The sequence below is a fragment of the Mirounga leonina genome, unplaced genomic scaffold, assembly GCF_011800145.1.
Source record: "Mirounga leonina isolate KUSES-001 unplaced genomic scaffold, KU_Mleo_1.0 Mir_173, whole genome shotgun sequence".
Classification (NCBI taxonomy): domain Eukaryota; kingdom Metazoa; phylum Chordata; class Mammalia; order Carnivora; family Phocidae; genus Mirounga; species Mirounga leonina.
Window position 1 is genome coordinate 74,765,659 of NW_023270447.1, and position 25,796 is coordinate 74,791,454.

Consider the following 25,796-nt stretch of genomic DNA (forward strand, 5'->3'; position numbering starts at 1 on the left):
GAGGCCCATTTAGTCTTTTTACCCCCATGGTCTTTATTTCCGGGGCTCAAGCTCACCATCAGTAAATCCATTCCAGGTTCCACCTTGATTGACACCCCCCCCCTTTTTTTTTAAAGGAAATGAGGACACTGAGGCTCACAGAAGTTAAGTGGGTTGCTGAAGTCTCTTCAGCAGCCTGGCTGCTGTGTCCACCCACACCTTTAATCACTAGGTTCTCTTTCCTTCTGACAATGGAAGAATTACATGCTAGGATAGATTTGTGGTGTTTCAGGACCCAGACTCTGGAGCATGAATAGACCAACGGCTGTGTCCTTGGTCATGTTATTTAAACTCTCTGAACCCTCTCTAATCCCCTCATCTGTAAAGTGGAGGAAATAATACTTCCTAGGGCTATTTTCAGGAATTGGTGAGGTAATGAATGATTCACTGTGCTCTGTGAAGATTTGTTAATATTAATGAAATACAACCAGCTCCTAACCTAGACCACAAGCTGTTGAAGGTAAGGACTTGGCCTTACTTATCTCTGTGTCCCCAGCATTTAGCAAGGTCTGACACTTACCAGTTGTGTGAACCGAGCCTCAGTTTCTCCATCTATAAAATGGGAATAAAAATTATCTCATACAGGGGTGCCTGGGTGGCTCAGTCGGTTAAGCGTCTGCCTTCGGCTCCGGTCATGGTCCCAGGGTCCTGGGATCGAGCCCCACATCGGGCTTCCTGCTCGGCGGAGAGCCTGCTTCTCCCTCTCCCTCTGCCTGCCTCTCTGCCTATCTGTACTCTCTATCTCTCTGTCAAATAAATAAATAAAATATTTTTAAAAAATTATCTCATACAGTGGGTTGTGAGGCTTAAATAAGTTAATATATGTGAAGTGGGGTACCTGGGTGACTCGGTCAGCTAAGCCTCCGACTCTTGGTTTCTGTTCAGGTCATGATCTCACGGTTGTGAGATTGAGCCTCACACTGGGCTCTATGCTCAGTGTGGAGTCTGCTGCAGATTCTCTCTTTCCCTCTCCCTCTGCCCCTCTCCTCTCTCTCTCTCTAATAAATAAATAAAATCTTAAAAATATATATATATATATGTGAAGTAATTTGAACATGCCTGGCATGGAGTAAATGCTATGTCAGTATTAGTGATTAAATGTCATGCATGTCAAGTATATTACATAGTGTAGAGCACTTTGAAATGTTAGTTTTGTTTTTGTTTTTTACATTTATCATTGCAGGCCCTCAATAACTGTTTGAGGAAAAAATAAAAGGAATGAATGTCATTTACTGGCTGTAATCTTGGGAGAGAAACCAGCCCTAACTTCCTTATGCCCTAATTTACTCATCTGCAAAATGGGAATGAGAATACTACTTGCATTCATTCAACAAACGTTCACCCAGCACTTACGTTCTCCCAGTGCTTATGTACCAGGGATAGAGAGGAAAGTCACAGGATCTGTGCTCATGGGTACGAAAGCAGCCTGCTAGGAGGTTACCGTGGCCTGACAGACACTTACTTCTCCTTCACAAAGCGGTAGGTGGACTTAACAGCACCAGTCCCGGAGATGTTGCTGCTGGCAAGGACCTCACTGGCCACCGAGGCAAATCTGGCTGGATCAATGCCTGTGGCTCTGAGGACCACATAGAATGGCTTGCCAAGAGGAGTTGGTCTGTTCTCAAGTACAGTTGAGAGCTGAGGGTCCGTGAAGATGCCCAGCACAACAACAACATCCCCAGTGCCCAGACCATGGATGGTTCCATATCTAGAGAGAGACGAGAGTGAGACTTTCACCATGAAGCCACAGAGGGAGGGATACTCACTCACCTTCTGCCTGGCACCCAAGGTTACTGAGCTCTGGTAGCTAAGCTTCGTCCTGGACTTCCTGAAAAATGAGGGGCCACCTAGGACCCTTGAAGCCATTCAAGCCAACCTACCCCGTGGCAATTTACATAAACAACCCATAATGCATTACTTCATGGAAGCATCTGTTTTCTTCCACTGATGCTTTGAGTTTCAACCTAAGACGTACCTATGATTGGTGGTTGGGCGTGGGGGGCCAACATCCTGAGAGTGACGACTCCTTTTGCCTGGATTAGATGTAGCAATGAGAACTCTGGAAGCTTCACAGGGCCCAGCCTGAGAGGCAGCTGATAGAAAAGAACTCATGGGAAGACCACTGGGTTAGACTGGATCTGGCTGACATTCACCACCAGAGGGTATGTGCAGCTGAAGCTGAGCCTTGTACAGTCAGTCCTGATGAAGCCAGGGTGAATCTGCAGGAGGGGCATCTCCAGAGAATGAAGGGTGTAGCTGTTGTTGGTCTAGAAAAAAGCAGGGAGGCAGCCATTACCCTCACATCTCCAGGAGAAACACCTTCTCCTGTCCTCATTGGCTGCAAGTTGTTTATTTAAATAAAAGCAATGGCTGAAGTGAGGTGCCTGGGTGGCTCAGTCGGGTAAGCGTCCAACTCTTGGTTTCAGCTCAGGTCATGATCTCAGGATCATGGGATGGAGCCCTGTGTCCCGCTCGGCGGGGAGCCTGCTTGAGATTCTCTCTCTTCCTCTCCCTCTGCCCCTCCCTGCACTCGCAGGCTCTCTCTTTCTCCCCCTCTCTGTAAAGAAAATAAATAAATAAATAAATACATCTTTAAAAAAAAAAAACGTAATGGCTGAGCATGAGCTGTGCGTCAGGTACTGGGGCCTGATCACAACTCTCTGAGGAGAGTTCTGTTTATTAGTTCCCATTTTACAGAAGAGTAAACTGAGGCTTAGAAAGTTAAAAGACTTGCCCAAAGCAAGTAACAGAGCCAGAGTTCAACATTTCTCTGATTCCAGAGCCCATGTTCTTCACCTGTGTGCCAGTGGTTCTCAAATTTCAGTGTGCATTTTAGAATCCCATGGAAAATAATCACCGGAGTGCTTGTTAAAATTGCCAAGTCCTGACCCCTACCCCAAGATTTAGATATCTTTTTGGTATTTTATTGTTTCCAGAGGATTTTTTTTTTTAGAGAATCACAATGAGGTGTTTTATTGATATAAATACTGCAGTTTGTTACAAAGAACACTGATGGAGAGTTCTGGGGGCATAGTTCTGGGGACTTAGTTATTGTACACTAAAACTGCCAATTCTGTCCCATGACCTAAACAAGACACCCCATGATTCTCTGGGTGGCAGAGCTAGAGATAATGGTAGACACTAGGAGGAAGTAAATCACCCCTTTAGGACAAAGTCTGGTTTTCAAAGTGATCTCAAGAGCCCTAGAGCCTCCCTTGAAGGGGCATGAAGCCCACCTACATGTTGGAGAGAAGCTGATTCATCAGGGAATCCTTCCTCCTCCTCCATTCAATCAGAGCTGCCCTGTTTTTATACATTTGTTTTTATATTTAGGTTTTATGTAAGATCTCTTCCAAAGAAGGGAGGTGGCAGCATCAGTGAGCAGTTAGGAACACAAACCAGCTCTGTTAATAACTGTATAACTTGGGAAAAATCTGTCCACTTCTCTGAGACTTAGATTGTTCATCTGTAAAATGGGAATGTCACAGGATTTTTGTGAAGATTTAATGATAGTGCATAAAAAAGACTTCGATGGGGCACCTGGGTGGCTTGATTGGTTAAGCGTCTGCCTTTGGCTCTTGGGGTCCTGGGATCCAGCCCCACATCAGGCTCCCTGCTTAGCGGGAAGAAGCCTGCTTCTCCCTCTCCCTTTGCCCCGCCCCCTGACTGGTGCTTGCTCTATCTCGCTCTCTCAAATAAATAAATAAAATCTTAAAAAAAAAAAAGACTTTAGCTTTGCACAGTGGCAGTATCGTAGCCAATGAGGTTTATCCGAGGCGCGATTATTGTTAATTGAAAAAAAAAAAAAGACTTCGACCCACTTCCCCTGGCAAGAAATTAATAAATATTGGTTGTGATTGCAGTTGTTATTATTTTAAAGGGTTGTGTGGCTGTCAGGTTTGGAAACCAATATCCCAGTCCATCAAACATGGTATCATTTATAAGGGTGTTCCTAGTCTGATGGAGGACAACGTGGTCTTTTCCCCAAAAAAGACTTGACTCCATTCCAAAGAATTATTCCTCAGTCAAATAGATGTAAAATTATGACTGGTGCCCAATCACCCATTTCTCAGTCCTCGCCACACCACACCCCTCCCCCACAGACTCCCCCATTCTTATCAGGCAGCCCCTCCCAGCTTGCTTACAGAGAGGCACAGTCCACAAGTACCCTCCGTCTTCTCCATCATGAACACCTGCACAGGGCGCCCTCTATCTTGTTGACACTGGGACATCCTTAGAAGGTACCTTCCCTCAGGATCCAGTGGTGAGTCTTCAGGAAGCGGCTGCTCAGGACCACCTCAGTTGTCTGCGCAGGGCCACCTACACCAGGGACAGATCTGCAGGAGGACCAGAGCCAGTGCAAGGGCTCCTGGGATGATAATATAGAAAAGGGTACTTGTTCTAATCTGGGTAGAGGAGACGTTGTGGGTATATTAGCCCAACCCACCATGACTCCCTTAAACGAAGACTCCCCTCATAGGACGTGAGACCCTTACACCATGATGGCCCTGGGGGGCCCCAATCCCTGGCTTCGGCTGACCCACTCACAATCTCTCCCAGGAGCTGAACCTAAATTAAGAAGGTGGTATAAAGCTTGAGATTCTGAGACAGCCATTCTCTGTCATGTGTGCTGAGAGGTGGGGGAGCCAGTGTGTGGAGAGAGGAAGCAAGCAGGTGCAGGTACGGAATGGGAGAGAGAGATGCAACTCCCTGGTTCCTGCCACTTTCCCAGTCCAAGTCCTAGTCCCTGGAGAACCTGGTTGGAGCCTATCCTTGGCCTCTAGGAGACACCTTTTTTTTTTTTTTTTTAAGATTTTATTTATTTATTTGAGAGAGAGAGCACAAGGGGGAGCGGAAACGGACAAGCAGACTCCCCGCTGAGCAGGGAGCCCGACATGGGGCTCTATGTGGGGCTCCATGGGCGTGGGGCTCAATATGGGGCTCGATGTGGGGCTCTGACATGGGGCTTGATCCAAGGACCTTGACTTAACTGACTGAGCCACCCAGGCACCCCCGGGAGACACCTTATAATAAATCCTCCTGTCTTCCCTGGGCAGCCCAGTTGGGTTTCTGTTACTTGTCTGGCAAGGTTATTTTTAGAGATACTAATTTGTTTTCTTCTTTGATTTCCCTCTCATTCCAACAGGTAGCCTGGGCCTTGGAGTTTTTGAAGGGCCTAAACTGTTTGAAGTCAAGGGCTCTTTCTGTCTCTTAAAGGTCGAATCTGAAGAGACAATGCTGGGGAGCTAGGCTGTTGTAGTCAATGGAGTGTGTGGCTCTTGATCTCAGGGTTGTGAGTTCAAACCCCACGTTGGTTGTAGAGATTACTTAAAAATAAAATCTTAAAAAAAAATGAAGAGGGGTGCCTGGGTGGCTCAGTCATTAAGCGTCTGCCTTCGGCTCAGGTCATGATCCCAGGGTCCTGGGATGAAGCCCCACATCGGGCTCCCTGCTCAGCAGGAAGCCTGCTTCTCCCTCTCCCACTCCCCCTGCTTGTGTTCCTGCTCTCGCTGTGTCTCTCTGTCAAATAAATAAATAAAATCTTAAAAAAATAAAAATGAAGAGACAATCCTGAGGGAGGGAAGGGAGGGGAGTGAGGGGAAGGAGGGAGGAGGGAAAGAGAGAGCTCCTTTGTGAGCCAGGAGGCAGGGGCGTCAGCATCTTCAAGTCCTCTTTAAGACTTTTTGGTCTCATGAGCCAACAAATTCTGTTTTATTTTGTTTCATGGTTTCAATTTTATTTATTTGTTTGTTTATTTATTTATTTTGCTCAAGCCAATTGGAGTTGGGTTTTCTGCCGCTTGCAACACACGTTTTCCTGATACATGTCCAACAGTGATGCTTTTGGGGTGACGAAAGAGAAGTTAATGCCTAACCCTTCCCTTCTTTCTGTGCCTGCTCTTTCCATGCTTTTTTTTTTAAAAAGATTTTATTTATTTATTTGAGAGAGAGAAAGCACAAGCAGGGGAAGCAGCAGGCAGAGGGAGAGAGAGAAGCAGGCTTCCCCCTGAGCAGGGAGCCCAATGCAGGACTTGATCCCAGGACCCCAGGATCATGACCTGAGCCGAAGGCAGACGTTTAACCGACTGAGCCACCCAGGTGCCCCCTCTTTCCACACTTTCTATCAAATTTGGAATGAGATGTTTAAAAGTCATTAAAAAGCAAAACGTAATGGAGATATTAGTGTTAAGCATTTCTGTACTTGTTTTATTATTTTGAATTTTAAGACTTTTCTCCCTTTCCTTTTTAAAAAAAGCTCACTGTTTCTGTTTGGGCAGGCATGTTTGGTCAGAGGGACAGGTTACAATTTAAGGTGCTTTGTACCAGTGTGTGTTCGGCGGGGCAGGGTGGGGGTTAAGTCAGTCACATAACTTTCTGCTATTGCAATCAATAGTATGTTGTGATACAGAGGACCAAATAATAATATCAACAAAGCTAACCCTCAAACACGAATGCTATGCAGTAAATGTGCTCTTATTACCCCAGCAGAAGAAAATGAGGCGTAGTTCAAACCCAGACAGTCTATCTTGCAGAGTCCATGTTCCTACTAACCTGGAAAAACATGAACACAAAAAGAAAAGCTGTCTCTGTTTCTCTGTCAAATAAATAAACAAAATCTTTAAAAAGAAAAGAAAAGAAAAGCTGTTTCATTCTCAGTGCATGAAAACACAGGATATACTTCATAATATCTGTGGGGGGATACATACAGCATTTTACAAATGAGCGCACATCCCCAGTCTCACCAATACAGTTTGTTGACACGGGGATAATCTTCTAATGAGCCAGCACCTACTCAGGGCTTTACTAAAACCCCCTGGGTTGGACTTGTCACCCCAGTCACTTCTGCCTGCCCAGCTCTGCTCTGCTCTCATCTGAATTCCTCTCCTCTGCAGCTGGGTATATTCCAAGGTGCTGCATAAATATTCCTCAGAATGAGGAGTCTAGGGACAGATACACTTGGGAAATGCATGCTATAATCTGCTTTAAAAATATGATTTTTATGGGCACCTGGGTGGCTCAGTCATTAAGCGTCTGCCTTCACCTCAGGGCATGATCCCAGGGTCCTGGGATCGAGCCCTGCATCGGGCTTCCGGCTCCGTGGGAAGCTGCTTCTCCCTCTCCCACTCCCCCTGCTTGTGTTCCCTCTCTCTCTGTCTCTCTCTCTGTCAAAAAATAAATAAAATCTTTTTAAAAAATATGATTTTTAAGGGAGTCACAGTGGATAGTGGAATAGTAAAAGCTCTGAAAAGTCCTGCAGTCAAGAAACCATTTTGTTTAATCCAGTAGTTTCCCAATATATTTAACAATAGAACCCCACCCTTTTTTGTGTGTGTAACATCTGTTGAAATCCCAAAGCGCTGGTGTCCCACAAAACACATTTTGGAAAATACTGGCCCCTAAGTTAAGCACTGCCTAGTTTTGAATGTAATGGAAGCTTCATTCCAAGGCTGGATTATCCAGTGATGAAAAGAAGTATTTTTTGAAGGAATTTGGTATTTTAAAAAGCAGAGTAGTCATTTTAGGAAAATCAGAATTTGATAAAAATTTTTTTAAAGATTTTATTTATTTATTTGAGACAGAGAGAATGAGAAAGAGAGAGCACATGAGAGGGGGGAGGGTCAGAGGGAGAAGCAGACTCCCTGCCGAGCAGGGAGCCTGATGCGGGACTTGATCCCGGGACTCCAGGATCATGACCTGAGCCGAAGGCAGTCGCTTAACCAACTGAGCCACCCAGGTGCCCAGAATTTGATAAAATTTAAAGGTTTGGGAGTTAGAATTACTTTGACAATGGCAGACATATGGAGGACACCATCATCTTTTTGGTTCCAGGACCCAGCTTCTGCCCTGCCAGAGGGTGAGCCTGGGAGTTAGCTGCACCACTTGAGGGAGGCCCTGTGAATTCAGCCTCTCTGTAATATCTGCCACACTGGTCTTGTCCCAACAACGATCTGGCCCCTCCTGGCCTCTGCTGGGGCTATAGTTCCTTCCTTTGGGAAGATTCATTCTCTGGTCAGTTGGGGCCCCGGGCGCTGGGGGCTGATGAATTGTCCATTCTATCTCTGCTACAGAGTGAATTTTTATGCCCCCCCATCCATATGTTAAATCCTAACACCAGATAATGATGGTATTAGGTGGTAAGGCCTTTGGAGGTGATCAGGTCATGAAGATGGAGCCCACATGGATGACATTAGTGCCCTTATAAAGGAGACCCCAGAGAGCTCCCTTGCCCCTTGTACTATGTGAGGACACAGAGAGAAAACAGTTGTCTATGAACCAGGAAGTGGGCTTCACCAGATACCTAATCTGCTGGTGACTTGAACTTGGACTTCCAGCGTCCAGAACTGTGAGAAATAAAATTCTCTTGTTTATAAGCCGCCCAGTCTGTGGTATTTTGTTCCAGCATCCTGAACTTACTGCCACAACCTCATGTGCTCAGCTACCTGTCCTCTTACTAGAAAAACCACCTCTACCCCAATGGACTCTCCAGATGCCAATGTCTGGGCAAACCTCACTGGCCCTCCCATAGCCATTGGACACACATTTGTCTGGGCCGTCCTAGGGTTACGATGTCCACTCTGGCCCCCGCCTCTTCTTCGCTGTACGGGCATGAGCTGCTCAGACTCACCCGAGTGGGTGTAGTAGCTGTCATTTCACATACAGACTCCCCCATCAGCTGGGTACTTGTCCAAAGCACAGGCTCTGGCTCTGGGACTACTGCTCTGGGTGCGTTTAGGGGAAGCCTGCCTGGAGCCAGTCATGTCAGAGGACATTGCTGTCCCCAAGGAGCTGGGGATGAGGGCTGTCAAATGAGCAGCTGCTCTCTCAGGTGACGGGGCTGATCCCACTGGCCAGGAAGGTGTCTGTGCAGCAGGGCTGTGATGCTCCTCATGAGGGCTATTGTTGGGGCTGGGGGTGCAGCTGTAGTCTCCTTGCTGAGTCCCAGATGCGGTCGTTCCAGGACAGTCGTCCCGAGAATGGTCAGGGTTAGTGAAGTGGCATGGACGACTGCAATGGTTGTCGTGGGTAGAGATTCTTTCACATCAGTGATCCTGTTCAGTGTCGTCGGGGAAATCACTGTGGCTGACCTCTCAGACACAGTGGCTGTCATGGACCTCACTAATATGATGTCATCACCCGGTATGTTTAATGCTGTTAGAACTGTGATCGTGGCTGATACCTGAGAGTCAGTGGACACTGATGATTCCAATCCATTGATTATGGAGCTCGATGCTAATGGGGCTGTGGTTGGAGCTCTCTGATTCTATTTCAGGGCTTAGCTGAAGTGGCCATGCTAGACAAGGCTGTGTTTTTGGATCTCTCCTCCTGAGTCTCAAGTATTGGGGTTTTCTGCTCGGTGGGGCAGCAGAGCTGTTGGCTTGTGGTGAAGTGAGAGGAGTAGCTGGTGTTGTACTCTTCTGGGACGCTGACATTGCTGACCTCCTGATTGTTGCTGAGGGGTTAAGTGGAACCACAGAGACGTTGTCTCTCCCATTGTTGGTTAGAGCCAAGATTGTCAATGAGCACGCTGTAGGCCCCTTAGGCACAGACTTTTGTGGAGTCTGCTGTACTTGACTCAGCCCCTTGGGTTGTAATAGTGCCTGTAAACAAACAAACAAACAAACAAAAAGAAACCAATACACCTGTTCCCTCCACCAATCCAGAGTTCTTTTCAAATGTTCTCAGTTGACCAAGTTTGGAAGAGTCGATAAAAATCATATCAACATGGGGCGCCTGGGTGGCTCAGTCGTTAAGCATCTGCCTTCGGCTCAGGTCATGATCCCAGGGTCCTGGGATCAAGTCCCACATCGGGCTCCCTGCTCAGCGGGAAGCCTGCTTCTCCCTCTCCCACTCCCCCTGCTTGTGTTCCTGTTCTCGCTGTCTCTCTCTGTCATATAAATAAATAAAATCTTAAAAAAAAAAAAAATCCTGGCTGTAATGAACAGATGTCATGCCACAGTGGTCTCAAGTTTTTATTTGCAGGGAGAGATGTTTCCATTGGATCTGATTTTATGATTGTTGTTTTTTTCCCCCATGTGGTTAACCAGTTGTCCCTGCTGCCTTATGGTAAAGTCTATCCTTTCCTCACTGATTTGTCATGCTATTTGTCATTATGTATCCAGACCAATTTCCATGCTTTTTCATTTCTTTGGTTCGCTTGTCTATCACTGCAGCAACATCATATTATCTTACTTTAATGTAAATCCCAGTATCTGGTAGAGTGAGTCTCCCATCTTGCTCTTCAAAATTATCTCAGCTGTTGTTGACTTTTGGTTCCTCCATATATTTTAGAATCTGCTTATCAACTTCTACAAAATCCCTGTTGGGATTTTGGGTGGAAGTGTGTTACAATTATAGATTTGGTAAGAATGGACAACTTTATGATAATGAGGTTTCCCGTCCACAGCAGTTTTTTTGAGAAGCAGTAGCGTGTAGACTGGCCTCTGAAGTCAGACCTGGGATAGAATCCCAGCTGTGATAAGGGATAAATCACTTCAAGTTCATGAGCCTCAGTTTCCTCAGCTATATAACAGGAATAATAATAGTACTCACTTCACTGATGGTCATGAGGGTTAAGTGAGATAACACCTGTAAAGCACTTAGCATGGTGCTTAGCATATAGTAGGTGCTCAGTAAGTAGAACCTGTTACTGGTAATGATTATCCCCTCTGCTCCTCTCACCAAGATTGGTATCTGCTTCCTGGGTGCTTTGCCAAGGTTACTTCTCTCTGGCAAAATTATGGATTCATGGGAGTGATGAGACCTACAATTTCCTGCCACCTCCCAATATCTTCCCCCATACTGTCCTAGGAGCTCAGGATCCACGGCTGCGCTCCTACCTCAGGCTCAGTGAGGCATTGGAGGTGGTAGCTGTTCTTCGTTGGAGTAGGGCAGGGGAGGGCAGCAGGGGTCCAACGCCCTGGACCCCCAGTTCTGGGCCATCTTGAGAGGGAACTACCCAAGCTATTGGCCTGGCACAGATGGGAAGGATAGACAGCAAGGGAGAGACAGCTGGGCTGACAGACAAGATGGCGGGAGTAGACAAAGATAGCATCCTGGAAGAGGATGGACGAGCAAAGCCAGAAGTCCCTTGGAGTTTATCCTGTCATGCTCCTGCCTCCAAATTCATTGGTGTCCCAACCCATTCAGACAATTTAGGGCTGGGGCGGGTGATGGCTGTACTCACATTATAAGATCTTCTTGGGGACACTACCTTCTGTCTCTTCTTTTGTCATCTTCTTCCCCTCTCTTCTGGTCTGTGAGAGCCCCCGGAGAAGGATAGATGAGAAGAGTGTAAGGTGGGTGCTCACCAGGAAGACTGAGGGCTCCATCCGTAAGAAACAGCAGTAGCAGCAAAAGTCACCAGATGCCCGTGGCCCTGTGGTTGATGGGCTTGGAGAGCACGGAGCTCAAACAGGGGGACAGACAGCAGCTCCAAGACAGTGAGGCACGTCTAGCACTAGTGCCACCTCTCATGTGCCTGCTGAGCACACTATCACCCCCGTCCCCAGTTGTCCAGACTCCTTCCCGGCTGGCCCCGGGCTTCACTGGGCTGGAACCCATGCAGACAAGAGGGGAATGGAGGGTGAAGTTTCCCATCAGCTGCAATGAGGGGGCCTCTAGGGACTCCCATCCCAACTGGTGAATATCCCCAAGGCCCCTGTCAGCCTTTGCTGACCAGCTGGGCAGAACTCTGGGCCTTCCAGCCTTCCCCGCAACCCAACATCAGGGAATCTGAGTCTCAACGACATGGATGATCTTACTGGTCTCCCAATGCTTGGGCTAAGGGCTGGCCACTTGATTTTAGAGCTGCAGATCAATCTCATCCTCTCCCCACTGCACAGATGGGGAAAATGAGGCCCAATGACTTACCCAAGGATGAGAGGCCAGTCCTCCAAGGCAGCTCTTCCTAATGCCTATGACTGCCGCAGCTTTCTCAGACTCTTGCATTCCTAGCTCAGGAACTTGCTGTGGCTCTCAACAGTCTTTAGTGTGAAGGTCCCAAGGAGACCTCAACAGGTCCCAAGTACCCCACCAGATCTCATTCATCTGACCCACAAACTCCTCCTGCGATCTTCCAGCAAGCTCCAGTGTTCCTCTCCTCTGGAAAGCCTGCCAGGAGCCACGCGTTGGCAGTCATTCTCCATTGCCCCAGGATAGAACTGCCTGTACCTGCATGACTGGTCAGTGGTGACCTCATCAGACTAGGGCCCCCCAGAATGAGGACCAGTCTTCTCTATCTTCAGGCTGTCTCCTTCATCAGACTGGGGCTCCCAACCATGAGAACCAGATTCCCACCCCCTCCCCCACCAAAAAAAATTTAGAACACTAAGGGGAGATTACATCCCTACCATTAAGTCAGAAATTTTCAGGGTACATTCTCTCTCCCTTTAGACTGGAAAGCTCTAGAGGGCAGTCAGTAACTCTCCCATCAGACAAAGAGGCTTTTGAGGGGAAAGATCTGTCTTGCCCATCAGACCTGGGGCAAGATTGCCCCAAGTTTGGAGATCCACCAGTCAGACATATTGATCCCAACACAAAACTTTATTGTCAATACATAGATGTCTGGCCCCACTGGCCTCACCTTTCTCCTCCTGGTGCACTTGGGCCCCAGCTAGCTCTGGCCTAAAGCAGGGGGCCAGGAAAGTCCATCCTTAGGACAAATCCTGGCTGCCTTGGCCAGCACCCCCCTTCTGTGCTCATTCTTTGCTGTGGGGCTCCCTCTCTCATCCAGCATCCTTGTCCATCTGAATTCCTCTGGACCTGAGGCTCACAGACACAAGCCCTGGAGATGCCACCCCCTTCACAGCCCCAGGCATCTGCCTAGGTGTAAGGGAGAAGATGGGCTCAGGCCAGACTGTGCCAAGTCACGTAGAGATGTAGGAAGATGCAGGTGGGTGTGTGTGCTCAGGCCCCTTGGCTCCCATCCTGCCTCTCAGCGGCTGGTCTTGTGTTTAAGGAGTATGTTTGTGTTGGATTCCTGAACCTGCAAACCAAGGGGTTTGTCAATCCCCCACCTTCACATGGCAAACGCCCCCTCACTCCCCTCCGCCACCTTCAGCAGCGAAACCACCAGGCTTGTCTGACTCTAGTTGCCTAGTGTCCTCTCCAAGCTTGGAAGCCCAGGCTGTGGACATTCACGAGGCTTCAGGTCGTTCTAACCCAGTCAGGTGGTGTGGGAAGCAGAGAAAGAAACTAAGTAATGAGGGTGTGTGCCTGTTTCTCCCTAGAAGCTTCCTCCCTGGGGAGGAGGCTGTTCTGATGCACTCTAGCAGGAACCCAGGGATCCTCTGCCCACAGTGTGCCTAGGTATCCGCCACCAGGCAGAAACTGAGCTGGCTCAAGCCACCCTAAGAAGGGGTAGGTTTGAGGGTGTCAGAGACTTAAGTGACTCAGTGGGAGGAGCCTGATGGGGGTGGGGGGCAGAGCCTCTCCGGGGAGGAAAGGGTGGAACTTAACGGATCAGAGGTGGCTGCTGCCTGCGCGGTGCCTGAGAGTCCAGGAAGGGGATCAGATCTTGGAATAGACAGAAAGTTTGACTAATGTGGCAGAGGCTGGGCGGGGCGGGGGGGGGGGGGGGGGGGGGGGGGGGGGGGCGGGGGGGCGGGGCGGGCGAGCACTTATTGGGTAGGAGAGGGAAGCTGCCTGCACCTTTTCCCTGTTGATGAGCGCTGTGATCAAGTCTTGCTGGCAAGTCATGTCGCGGATGTCCAGGGAGGACCCGCTCACCACCGACAGGCTCAGTGACAAGTGCTTGTGGATCAGCTCCTCCTCCTGCTCCTGGTTGAAGCGGATGGAGCGGACTTCCTCCACTATCCTGGGGGCGGAGGGGTGAGTACTTTCTGAGGGCTGAGGGAGCTTGTGGGGGGAGGCGGAAGACGGGGCGCTGCCCTCCCATCTCTTCCCGGGCATCCACCCCGCTTCGCCCTCCCCCTTCACTCCTATGGAGATCCAGGCCAAGCTGCACGCTCTTGTGAGATGGAAGGAACCAGGTCTGGATTCTAGCTCCTCTACCCACAGATCCCCCTCCCTGGCAAGTCATTTAAACCTCTCTGGGCCCCAGGGTCCGCATTTTAAAATGATGAGGGCGTGAAGCCAGAAGAATCTGAGGCTCCGCTCAGCCCAGACTCACGGGACTCGGGGTGCCCCCAGTACCCGCCCTACGTGTTGAGCTCATCTCGGATCTCCTTGTACTGCATCAAGTTCTCCTGTATTGCCTCCAGCACCAAACAAAAGTTGTCACAGGTGTTTTCTGAGAGGTTAGACAGGTGGCCTCCCGACAGTGGCTCCTGCGGGGCGCCGGACATCTCCAACCGGGCGACCACACAGTGCACCAGGGGCAGCTCGTTACCTCCATCCAGGTCCTGCATGCCTCTCTGCGAAGAGAGGACACAGACAGCTCAGCCGGCACCCCTCCCCCAACCCCTTCCTGCTTGGCTCCGGGGAGGATGAGTCTCTTAGGACACCAGGGTTCTAATGCCACCCATTCCAGCTCTAACCAATCTTAGCACCCCTACCCTGCTGTGGGAGCTCAACTTCAAATGCATAAGCCCCTCCTCTACCTCTTGGAAAATTCTCACCCCTTTTCAAAACTTAGCACCCAATTTCACTCCCGATAAATTCTACCTAGCAAACTTTTTTTTTTCCCTACCTAGCAAACTTCTAAAGCCCTACCTACTCTCAAGTCATAGCCCACAACCCTCAACATTTTGGGAAGTACTCCCCCCTCCACCCCCACCAGCTTTTTGGAAGTTCTACCCTTGAATGAATAGCACTGTAGCTAACATTTAATGAATTCTACATGTGTGCCAACTACTGTTCATTTATCCATATAATTCTCATAATAGTCCTATGAAGGAAGTACTATTATTATTCCCATTTTATAGAAGAAGACATCGAGGCTTAGATTGGTCACCTGCCCTAAGGTCACCCAGCCACTCAGTTTTGAGTTGCCATAGAAACCAGACATCTAGGAAATCCACACCCCTCAGATGGCACTCAAGGTGGGGGATTCTGCCCCCAGGTCTCAGGCTTGACTTTCTTCAGGCCCTTGAGCGTGCAAGCGTGTATGCACGCACGTGCCTACACACACATGCATGTGCTCAAGTCAGCACTCATGCGTTCACCCTCTCCTCCCTTCTGCCCTCCCCAGCCCACTCACCTCACTGAAGTTTATCTGATGCAGTTGCCCCTGCTCTCCTGCCTTCATCATCTGCTCCAGATTGGTGGTCACCACAACGACCAACAGGTTGATGCCAATGAAGGCACCAATGGTGATGAAGATGGCAAAGTAGATGGCGCCCCCAATCTCCATTGCGTACTCTCTTGTCTCTATCCTGGAGATGGCAGGCAGGAGCCCCATCACCTCCCTGGCCCTTTGAGTCTCAATTTCCCCATCTGTGAAATGGGGACATTATCTCAAGACCTACTAGGACTTCTGCTACCTCACTGCTGGTGAGCGGATCTAATGCCTGCTCTGACTATCAAAGTAGCTGCTCTTGGCTGAGCACCTGCTGTCCGGTCAGAGACAGAATGTGGGCCTCAAGCCACCCTCCTACGGTGGGGATTTGTACATTGGCATTATCAAGTTTAATCTATTGGCTATACTCTTGATTCATGTTTTTCTTATTATCAAAAGTAATTCAAGCTCATTATAGAAGGATCAGAAGGAAGAAGGAAGACATACAGGAAAAAAGCCCAGCCATTCTTAATACCTTATTATGAATCTCCCATAAAATATTTTCCTAAGTAATAAGGTCTTTCTCCCTTTCTCTCTCCTTCCATACACACACACACAAACACAAACACACACACACACACGTATATGTACATATATATACACTCTGGGCCAGGCTCTATGCTAAGAGATTTATACAGCTTTTCTCTATTGATCCTCACAGCAATTCAGACATAGTTAATTATTATAATTCCCAACTGGCAGGTGAAGAAGCTGAGGCTCGGAAGAGAGATGAAGTAACTTGTCCAAGGTTGCACAGCTAGTGTGGTGGAGCAAATACTCAAAAGCCCAGCGTCCAGTCTATCTTTATTGCACACCCTGTGATTTTCCCACCACCTACATCATACTGGGAAATGCCCACAGAAGCTCTTTGCCAACTGTGCTTCTGCACTCACAAGAGATAAAAAGAAATCAGTCAGGGGGACCCACTCCCTGGAGTGGACTGGAAACAAATAGGGTTTAGACGTAATGGAAAAGAAGTAAAGAACAGAACCTGCTGGCCATCTGTGGCCAAAAATGACCTTGGGCAGCGGGTCTATGAATGAATGAAATGAGACTCTAAGTTCCCAGGAGTCCAGGCAGCTTGGTGGGCTCAAATGTGGGCTGGGAGGCTGTCCCGAAACCACAGATCTGCTCTCTTGCTCGAGGCCTCCTTGCTACCCAGCTGTTTAGCATGACAGGGGACATCTTCATGAACAGGTCTGCGGTAGGACTTTGAATGGATAGAATTTCAAGGGGGACAAGGCTTCAAGCAGACCAAGACCGGTCCTAGGGGTCTCCTTTTCCCTGATTTGAAGTGCCAGGCAGCCCCCTCCTGGTGGGCCATCCTCCTCCCAAGCCCTGGAGCTCCACTCCCACTGCCTTGCCCCGCTGGGGGGGTGGGGTGGGGACAGACACCCCTCAGGCACTCACTGAAAGTCATTATAGATGTCCACCCAGCCATCTTGGGTGATGCAGATGAAGAGAGTATACAGGGCAACCTGCATGTTCTGGAAATGCATGGGCACAAATGCACCAAAGAGAGTGACCCCAAACACGGAAAACACCTGCCAGAGAGACCAAAGAAGATGCCCGAACTTTACCCAAGGACCTGGAGACAGGACATGCAGATGCCATGCAAATGAATGCTGCCAAGGGAATCCCAGGGACTCAGGCCCAGAGGTCTCTCCTCCTCTCCAGACAGCCCCCCCCATCCCCAATGACCTGGGGGCCCTGGTCAGGGAAAGGGAGCAGCTGGGAGTAGGGGAGGGCACTGACCAGCATGAAGAAAAGGATGAGGGTCATGATATTGGCCATGTCGGGCACCGACTGCAGGATGACACGGATGATCCGGGCCAGAGGCTCCACCGCCATGCAGACATGCACCAGACGAAGCGCCCTGCGGCACAGCCTCTCAGGGGCGCCCCTCAGCCCCTCCCAGACCCCTCCTCCCCACTGCCCCCTGACCTGCCCAGAGGGTAAGAGGTGATCCCCAGCCCCTCTCTTTCCCCAGTCCGGACATGTTCCCTTCTTTTCCCCAGAGTTCCCAGCTCACCTGAGGGTATAGGTGAGAGCGTTGACATTGAGTTCATTAATGAAGAACCCCAGGAGCAAGATAAAGATGATAAGGAAGTTGAGGATGTTCCAGCCGTCCTGGGGGTGGTGGGGGATGGGGGGGTGGGCCAGCCCCAATGGGGTGTATCAGGCCCAGCCCGTGGGGACATCCTGGGTCTGCCCTCTCACCAGCCCAAGGATGGGGGGCTTAATGTTCCTCTCAGGGCAGCGCCAGTCATCTGCCATCCACTGCTGTTACTTCTCCTGCTGCCCCTCAAATATGCCACAAAACACCCAGGCTTACTTGCTGTCTCATATGCGTGTCAACAGCCAAGTGCAGTCTGAGACACACAGTGGAGACTCTCACATACACACAGCTGATTCCTAAGCTGAGCACCCACCTTGGCTAGTGCATAAGATTCTCAGGCTTGCTTCAATTCTCTTGTGCTAATGAAACCCTGGGGCAGGCCCCCTGGGGCACCTGGCTGGCTCAGTAGACCATGGGACTCTTGATCTCAGGGTCATGAGTTCAAGCCCCACACTGGGCGTAGAGCTTACTTAAAAAAATAAGAATAAAAAAAATAAAAAATCATTGTTAAGAAAATGCTAACTGCCGTTGAAAAGAAATTGCAAGAAGGTATGAAGGAGGAAATGTTTTTTCTTATGGAACAGATTTCTGCCTGCTTCCTAGGGCTAGTTCTGATAAAGTGGTGCATTGAAACGTTCACAAAAAGCATGGTACCTACTCTCCTCTTGAGTGTGGAAACATGTAAATATGTACCAGCCCATTCTATTTTCTCTTAATAAACATCCTTGCAAATGTTGTTTGCACAAGGCAGTCTTTGAGACATCCAGACTTCAGAAATGTTCTGGGTTCTACACTCTGTGTTCTGTGGAGTGGAACCTCTGACCCCTGGAAAGCTTATAATTCTAATTGGTTTTCCTGGTAATGGTATTTATTTATTTAAAAGATTTTATTTATTTATTTATTTGATAGAGAGAGACAGCGAGAGGGGGAACACAAGCAGGAGGAGTGCGAGAGGGAGAAGCAGGCTTCCTGCAGAGCAGGCAGCCTGATGTGGGGCTCGATCCCAGGACCCCGGGATCATGACCTGAGCCGAAGGCAGATGCTTAACGACTGAGCCACCCAGGCGCCCCTATTTATTTATTTATTTTTAAGATTTTATTCATTTAGGGCGTCTGGGTGGCTCAGTTGGTTAAGCAACTGCCTTCGGCTCAGGTCATGATCCCAGGGTCCTGGAATCGAGTCCCACATCGGGCTCCCGGCTCAGCAGGAAGCCTGCTTCTCCCTCTCCCACTCTCCCTGCTTGTGTTCCTGCTCTCGCTGTCTCTGCCTCTGTCAAATAAATAAATAAAATCTTTAAAAAAAAAAAAGATTTTATTCATTTACTTGAAAGAGAGGGAGAGAGCAGGAGCGGGGGGAGGGACAGAAGGACAAGCAGACTCCCCACTGAGTGGAGAGCCCGATGTGGGGCTGATCCCAGGACCCTGAGACTATGACCTGAGCCAAAGTCACTTTCTTAACTGATTAAGCCACCCAGGCACCCCCTGGTAATGGTATTTAAATGATACTTCCGGGGTGCCTTGCTGGCTCAGTTGGTTAAGTGTCTGCCTTCCACTCAGGTCATGATCCCAGGGTCCTGGGATAGAGCCCCACATTGGGCTCCCTGCTCAGCAGGGAGCCTGCTTCTCCTTCTCCCTTTCCCCTCTCCCCCCAACTCGTGCTGTCTCTTGCTCTGGTGTCTCTCTCAAATAAATAAATAAATAAATAAAATCTTTTAAAAAATAAATAAATGATACTTCATTTTTATGAAAGTATAAATACTTGATAGTTTTTAAAAATATTTTATTTTTATTATTTTTAATTTTTTTAAAAGATTTATTTAATTGAGAGAGAGAGTGCATGGGGGAAGGAGCAGAGGGAGAGAATCGCCAAGCAAACTCCCTGCTGAGCACGGAGCTGACGTGGGGCTCGATCTCAGGACCCTGAGATCATGACCTGAGCCGAAACCAAGAGGATTTTGGCTCAAATCAAGACACTCAATCGACTGAGCCACCCAGGTGCCCCTAAAGATTTTATTTTTAAGTAATCTCTATACCCAACATAGGGCTTAGAACTCACAACCCTGAGATCAAGAGTTGCATGCTCTACTGATTGAGGCCCCTGATAGGTTTTTTAAAGCCTCTTCTCAAACTTGCCCAAAGGCAAAATAAATCCCTTGACTTCAGAAATCATTTGGCTGTAGCAGTCTTATGGAAACAAAACTTGAGTCTTCGCCTCATTTAATGTAGCATTAAGACCTGTTCCCGGGGGGTGCCTGGGTGGCTCAGCCGTTAAGCGTCTGCCTTCGGCTCAGGTCATGATCTCAGGGTCCTGGGATCGAGCCCCACATCGGGCTCCCTGCTCAGTGGGAGGCCTGCTTCTCCCTCTCCCACTCCCCCTGCTTGTGTTCCCTCTCTCGCTGTCTCTCTCTCTGTCAAATAAATAAATAAATAAAATCTTAAAAAAAAAAAAAAAAAAGACCTGTTCCCGGGGCATGTGGGTGGCTCAGTCGTTGAGCATCTGCCTTCGGCTCAGGTCATGGTCCCAGGGTCCTGGGATCGAGCCCCACATCGGGCTCCCTGCTCCGCGGGAAGCCTGCTTCTCCCTCTCCCACTCCCCCTGCTTGTGTTCCCTCTCTCGCTGTCTCTGTCAAATAAATAAACAAAATCTTATTAAAAAAAAAAATAAAGACCTGTTCCCACCCAGATAGCCTCTCTGACACTTTCCTGAACAGGGGTCAGCAAGCTATAGGCTGTGGGTCAAATCTGGCCAGCAGCCCCTTTTTTTGTAAGACCCTCAAGCTATGAATGGCTTTTATATTTTTAAATGGTTAGGGGGCAAAATCAAAAGAACAACATTTTGTGACATGTGACAATTATATGACGTTCAAATTTCGGTGTCTGTGAATAAAGCTTCCTGGGAGCATGGCTGTGCTGTTTGTCTGGACTGTCTACAGTGCTCTGTGCTCCACGGCAGAGGTGAGCGTTTGTAACAGACACTGTATGGCCCATGGGCCTTTACAGAAAGTTTGCTGACCTCTGCTCTTGAACCCTGTAAATTAAGGTGGAGACTCTCAAACCCATTTCTCAGGTAAGGAAATTAAGGTTTTCCCAAGATCACAGAACTGGGGAAGGCTAACCCAGGGACTGGAACCCAGGGAGGCTGCACTTCTAGGACAAATTATTTTCTGCTGCATCACAGACATCTCAGAAGTAGTCTCTCCACACCACACACACACACACACACACACACACACACACACACACACATTCTCAGCTTGTTGGACCAGAAGCACAGGGGTGGGGTGCAGTCCCTAAGGAGGAGTTGGGGCAATAGCAGGGAGGGCCCAGGATCTCACCTTCCAGAAAATCCAGAAGCCATTTAACCAGCCAAGGAGAACCTCACAGATAAGGATGGTCAGCACAATGTCATCTATGGTAGAGAACAACTCATAGTGTTTCTACATGGAAGACAGAGAAAAAGAGAGGGGCCGAGGGGTCAGTGGAGCAGAGCCCGGGTGGGGCCAGGGACAGGGGGTGTCTGTAGGGGAAGGAAGGCTCATATTCCTGTTGCTCTTCATCCTCAGCATCTTTGAAGCTCCTTTAGAGCACATTTTCCATGTACACCTGCCATTCATGGTAGCATCCCCATCGTTCTACAAAGTAGATTTTATTCCCATCTCAGAGAGGAGGGATCAGAGAGGTGCCCAAGGCCAGACAGTTAGCAATAAAAACTGTTGTCTGGCTATAAACCTTTGCTCCTAACCTCTAGAGCAGGGATATGTGAAAGAGAGGGCTTGGGGAGAGGCAGAACAGGCTCCAGGATTGGGAAGAAAGGGCCTGGCCCCTTAACTGGTGGACGCCAAGCCCCATCCTTCCTTCTCTGGTTGTCCCAACCACTCCTGCTGCTCCAGCTCCCAAATCCCCCAGGTAAGGCCTGGCCAAACTCCTGCGTATCCCTCATGATCATGGGTCCAGCTCCCTGGGTAGGCTGATGGATGGATGGATGGATGGATGGATGGATGGATGGATGGATGGATGACTTGATGACCGTGAATTCTTTTCAAAATCCAACTCACTTTCCCCTAATCGCTCATGAAGCTGTGACCCTACTATAGTTTGTGACCCCATTTACAGCTCCTAGAGCCCCCTATTCCACCCTGACAGTTGCCAAAGTCTTGTAAGGACTCCTCCCTTCCTTCACTTCCATGGCCAACAGACTCAGTGCCTCAAGGCTCATTGCCACACACAGAGTCCTCCTGGTCCCCACACCTTGCCATCACCCGTATCCACTGGCCAATGAGAGGCTGAGCAGAGCTTCTTAAACCCCAATGGGAGGTTAAGGTTATGGGCTCCCTACTTGTTCCAAATTCCCAAGGGGCATCACAGGCCAGGGATGTCTGTCTACAACAAGGAAGGACTTTCTTTCCCATCGTCTGTCTCCTCAGCTTCATCCCACTGGCCCTGGGAGGCAACAATTTTCCTTGCTATTTACTGCGAGAGCTTCCTAACTAGTCCTCCTGCCTTCTCCAAGTCATGAGCATCTATAGCTAAATCAGAGTTGCTTCCTCTACCCTCAAGCCTGCCATGGCTCCCAATGGCCTGCAGGGTCTGAATCAGGTCAAAACCTGTCTGGCATTCCCAGGCCTCTAGGATTTGACCTTCATGGCCACATATCCTCTACCAGGGCTTTTAGCATTTTTGACTGGGACCCACAGTAAGATTGATGTATTTTATATTTCACAGCAGAGTACTCTGTCTCCCTCCTGCCCCCGCCCTCCCTCTCTCTCTCTCACATGCACACATACAACTTCTATTTCATTCTTTTTCATTCTACTTCATTCTATCTCAGAGTGCTGATATCTGCAGTCTGAACCGATCTCACGATCTGTGAGGGGTGGCAGCTGCCCTGGAGTCCACTCATTCTGCCATCTTGGCTCTTGGGTTTCTGCCTCCACCACACCAGAGGCCACTCTTGTCAAGGCCACAGGAACTAAACCCAAGGGATGCTCTGCGATCCTTCTCTGGCCTCCTCTCTTGCCTCTTCTGGCCCTACCTCCTCCCTGACAGCACCCCAGCACATTCTCCCACACCCTCCCACTCCTCTGGCCACCCCTCCTCAGTCTCCTTTCTTGCCACCACCCCCATTCTCTGTCCTTCACTGGGAGGCTCTCCTCAGAGCTCTGTCCTGGTGTTCTTCCCTTCTCACGGGACACTCTCTCCCCAGGTGGCCTCATCTCCTCCTTTAGCTTCTGGCAACCATCCACCCAGATGCTATCAACCCTCATGTTGCCATCTCTGCCCCCGACCTCCCGGCAGGGTTTCAGAGTTGACCTCTAACCTCTCCCTAGACATTTCTGTGTGGATATTGCCCCGGCACCTCCAACTACTACACTACTCAACCCAAACTTACCTCAGCGTCCTCCCCAAACCTGCTCACTGTCCTGTGTCCCCCACATCCCAACAAACAGCACTGTCCCCACACAGTTGCTCAAGCCAGAAATGTAACTCCTTGCTCTCCCTTTCACTACATGTGTGAGAGGATGAGGTATGTTAAACAGGGTAGCACATATTAAGTGTTCACTATCTGTTGTCAAGAAAAGCAATCAGGGGGCGCCTGGGTGGCTCAGTCGGTTAAGCATCTGACTCTTATTTCGGCTCAGGTCATGATCTCTGGGTCCTGGGATCAAGCCCCACATCAGGCTTCCTGCTCAGTGGAGAGTCTCTCTCCTTCTGCCCCCTCCCCCTGCTCGCTCTGTCTCTCTCTCAAATAAATAAATCTTAAAAAAGAAAGAAAGAGAAAGAAAGAAAGAAAGAAAGAAAAGAAAGATGAAAGAAAGAAGAAAGAAAGAAAGGAAGGAAGAGAAAGAAAGAAAGAAAGAAAGAAAGAAAGAAAGAAAGAAAGAAAGAAAGAAAGAAAGAAAGAAAGAAAAGAAAGAAAAGAAAAAGAAAAGCAGTCAGGAAGGCCCATGGATTTGACTCCTAGAGAGCTTTAGATGCATGGGACCTCTTTTACCCATGGCCCTTGCCCAAGTCCAAGCCCCATCATCTTTCACTAAACATCACAACAGTCTGCCTGGTCCATTTTTTCCCATTCCCAACACCCTCCCTTCTGTGGTCCACCCTGTGGGAGCGAGTGTAAGTTTTCTAAAACACATAACTGGTCATGTTACTTCCATGCTTTAAACCATTCCCTGGCTTTCCAATGACATAGGATAGAGGCCATCCTCCTTAAGATAACTTAAAGACCCTCCACCAGCTAGCTGCTGACCACCTCTCTGAAATCATCAGCCACTGCACTGGACATTTTTAAAATACCAATTTCAAATAGCACAGTTCATGTATGAAGTACACTCCTTATAGGAAATTAAAACATCAAGAATAAGAACAAAATCATACTGGACTTCAGGATGGACATACAGAACTTGCTCACAAGCTGTTTCTTCCACCCCCAAACACTCTTTCCCACCTCTCTCTGCCTGGCTGACTCCCACTTACTCTTTATTCCCACCTGAAGCATTCTTTTCCCCAGAAGCCTTCCCTGACCGTACAGATTAGGTAGGTTTGATGCCCACTTTGAGCTCCCACGCACTCCGTGACCCTCAGGCATCCGTAAGGACATGCTTGTGTCTGCTGTGATCATACCTAGGACCCTGGCAGTGAGCGATCTTCTCATAGTGACTACTGATTAAAATGGGATACCCTCCCCCACCAGGCACCCATTTGTCTGCCTCCGCTCACATCATTTTTCTCCTGCCCTCTCTCTCTACAAATCCAATGCCTTCCTCAAATCTAGGCCCCCTCCACCATGAAGTCTTCCTTGATCTCTAGTTTCCTTGAAGGTGAGAGCTGACAGGCACCTGAAGAACATTCAATGCAATCGTCATGAGCAAATGAGGAGCCTGAGGCCCAGAGAGAAAAGTGCCTTGTCCAGGCGCCTGTTAGATCAGCGGGGGCAGAGGTCGGGCTGGAGTCCCACCTGGCCAAGGAAGGAGTTGGTGCGCAGAGCAATGGTGATGGCGTTGACCACCAGCAGCAAGGCCAGAAGCAGCCGGAAGGCCGGGTGTCGAAGCAGCTGCTTGACATACATGCGAGTGATGAACTCCTGGATGTCCCAGGCATCCTGGGAGAGGGCGGGGGACCTTCCTTCAGGCAGGTGTCACCGTGGGAGGCCTCTGCCTGGATGTCGGTTCTCAGTGAATGGGGGCCCCTAGGGGAGGGCCACTCTAGGGGGAGAAGTTGCTTGAGAGGGGTCTTGAAATGGGGGCATCGATGTAGGGGTCACTACCTAAATGGCCACTGAAAGGGGGTGACTGCTGGGGAATCTTTGCAAGAGTCATTGCAAGGGAGACCCTTAGGGGCTCTGCTGGCGAGCAACTGTCATTATATAGGGGTTCCCATGGGGAGCACTGCCAGGTGGGTACTAACATGCCATGAGAGGTCATCACAGGGGTCACTGCTGGGGAGGGTCCTCAGAGGGGACATTCGGGAACTAGAAGGGGCAGAGTTATTATGGTGGCCCCTGGCCCACAGGAGCAGCTGCAGAAGGGTGACTGTGGGGTGGGGGGTCACTGCAGGCTGCCGCCCCAGCCCCCTCCTTACCTTGGTGCTCATGATGTCTCGGCGGTTGATGAGCACTTGCTCCTCCGACCAGGAGTAGGGCTCGTGAACAGCCCTCTGCGATGGTGAGCAGGGGTCCCGTCAGTGCAGCCACAGGCCCCTGCGCCCCGCCCCTCCCTGGCATGCCCAGCTTGGGTGCACCGAGGCGGGGGCCACCTACCATGACATTCAAAGGTTTAATACTGGTGTTGGTCCACTGTTTTGATTACCTGGCATAGCTCTCAGTCTCCTCCCACCCGTCAAAGAAACTTCATTCCGAGTGGTCTTGCTCCCCCTCGTGGTGATATCATAGAGGACTCTGTGACCTCCAGCTGTCTGCATTCCACCAGGGAATTCTGATACCACTGACTCCCCTCGGTACCCCACGGAGGAAGCCAGGGACGCTCAGGGGCTGGCCTGGGGTTAGAGGTCAGAGGCCGATGGGAGCAGGTCAGGTCTCTTGTGCAGCCTGGATGGAGACACAGGGACATGTCCCTACTCTGGGTCCCGGAGCTGGAGGTGAGACTGGGAGAAGAGAGGTGCTTGGCCCGGAGGCCCTCCTCCCAGCCAGCCTCAGCCTGTACCCCACCCCACCAGCTACACCGTCCACGACCCCAGTCCCCAGAGCTGCCCAGCCTGTCCTTCCATGCGAGGTGTGCTTCTCCATCTGGAGTGAAAGGCCGGTCTCTGTTTCTCTTTGTGCCCCCCTGGGGAGGGGGCAGGAGAGCACCCCCTGGTCTCCGAAGGGCTGGGAAGAGATGGGCATACTTGGAAGCGCTCACTAGCCATGGATCAGCAACCCAGCATCCCGACAGGCATAGACTTCA

The 25,796-nt window shown here is 49.6% G+C and overlaps 1 protein-coding gene and 1 pseudogene across 1 annotated transcript; one reads left to right on the plus strand and one right to left on the minus strand.

The window, feature by feature from the left end:
- The first annotated feature begins 3,770 nt into the window (after positions 1–3,770).
- LOC118020520 lies at positions 3,771–3,897 on the plus strand (annotated as a pseudogene).
- An 8,720-nt stretch (positions 3,898–12,617) lies between these two features.
- CATSPER4 (cation channel sperm associated 4) lies at positions 12,618–25,758 on the minus strand. The gene is made up of 12 exons (XM_035019008.1): positions 25,738–25,758; positions 25,200–25,208; positions 24,973–25,047; positions 24,350–24,493; positions 20,730–20,831; positions 17,309–17,406; positions 17,032–17,152; positions 16,687–16,820; positions 15,199–15,373; positions 14,202–14,413; positions 13,689–13,854; positions 12,618–13,023 (listed from the first exon to the last, which is right to left on the minus strand). Exons 1-12 carry the CDS (start codon positions 25,756–25,758, stop codon positions 12,973–12,975), a joined length of 1,308 nt encoding a protein of 435 aa, XP_034874899.1. The 3' UTR covers positions 12,618–12,972.
- Between the last annotated feature and the right edge of the window lie 38 nt (positions 25,759–25,796).

Bases quoted from the DNA above. Each gene is read 5' to 3' on its own strand.
- CATSPER4 (XM_035019008.1), bottom strand. From the start codon at position 25,758: ATGGCTAGTGAGCGCTTCCAA. The intron at 24,494-24,972 runs GTAAGGAGGGGG...GCCCTCTCCCAG, and splicing joins GAGACATCATGAGCACCAAG to GATGCCTGGGACATCCAGGA. The intron at 20,832-24,349 runs GTGGGACTCCAG...TCTTCCATGTAG, and splicing joins CCAACTCCTTCCTTGGCCAG to AAACACTATGAGTTGTTCTC.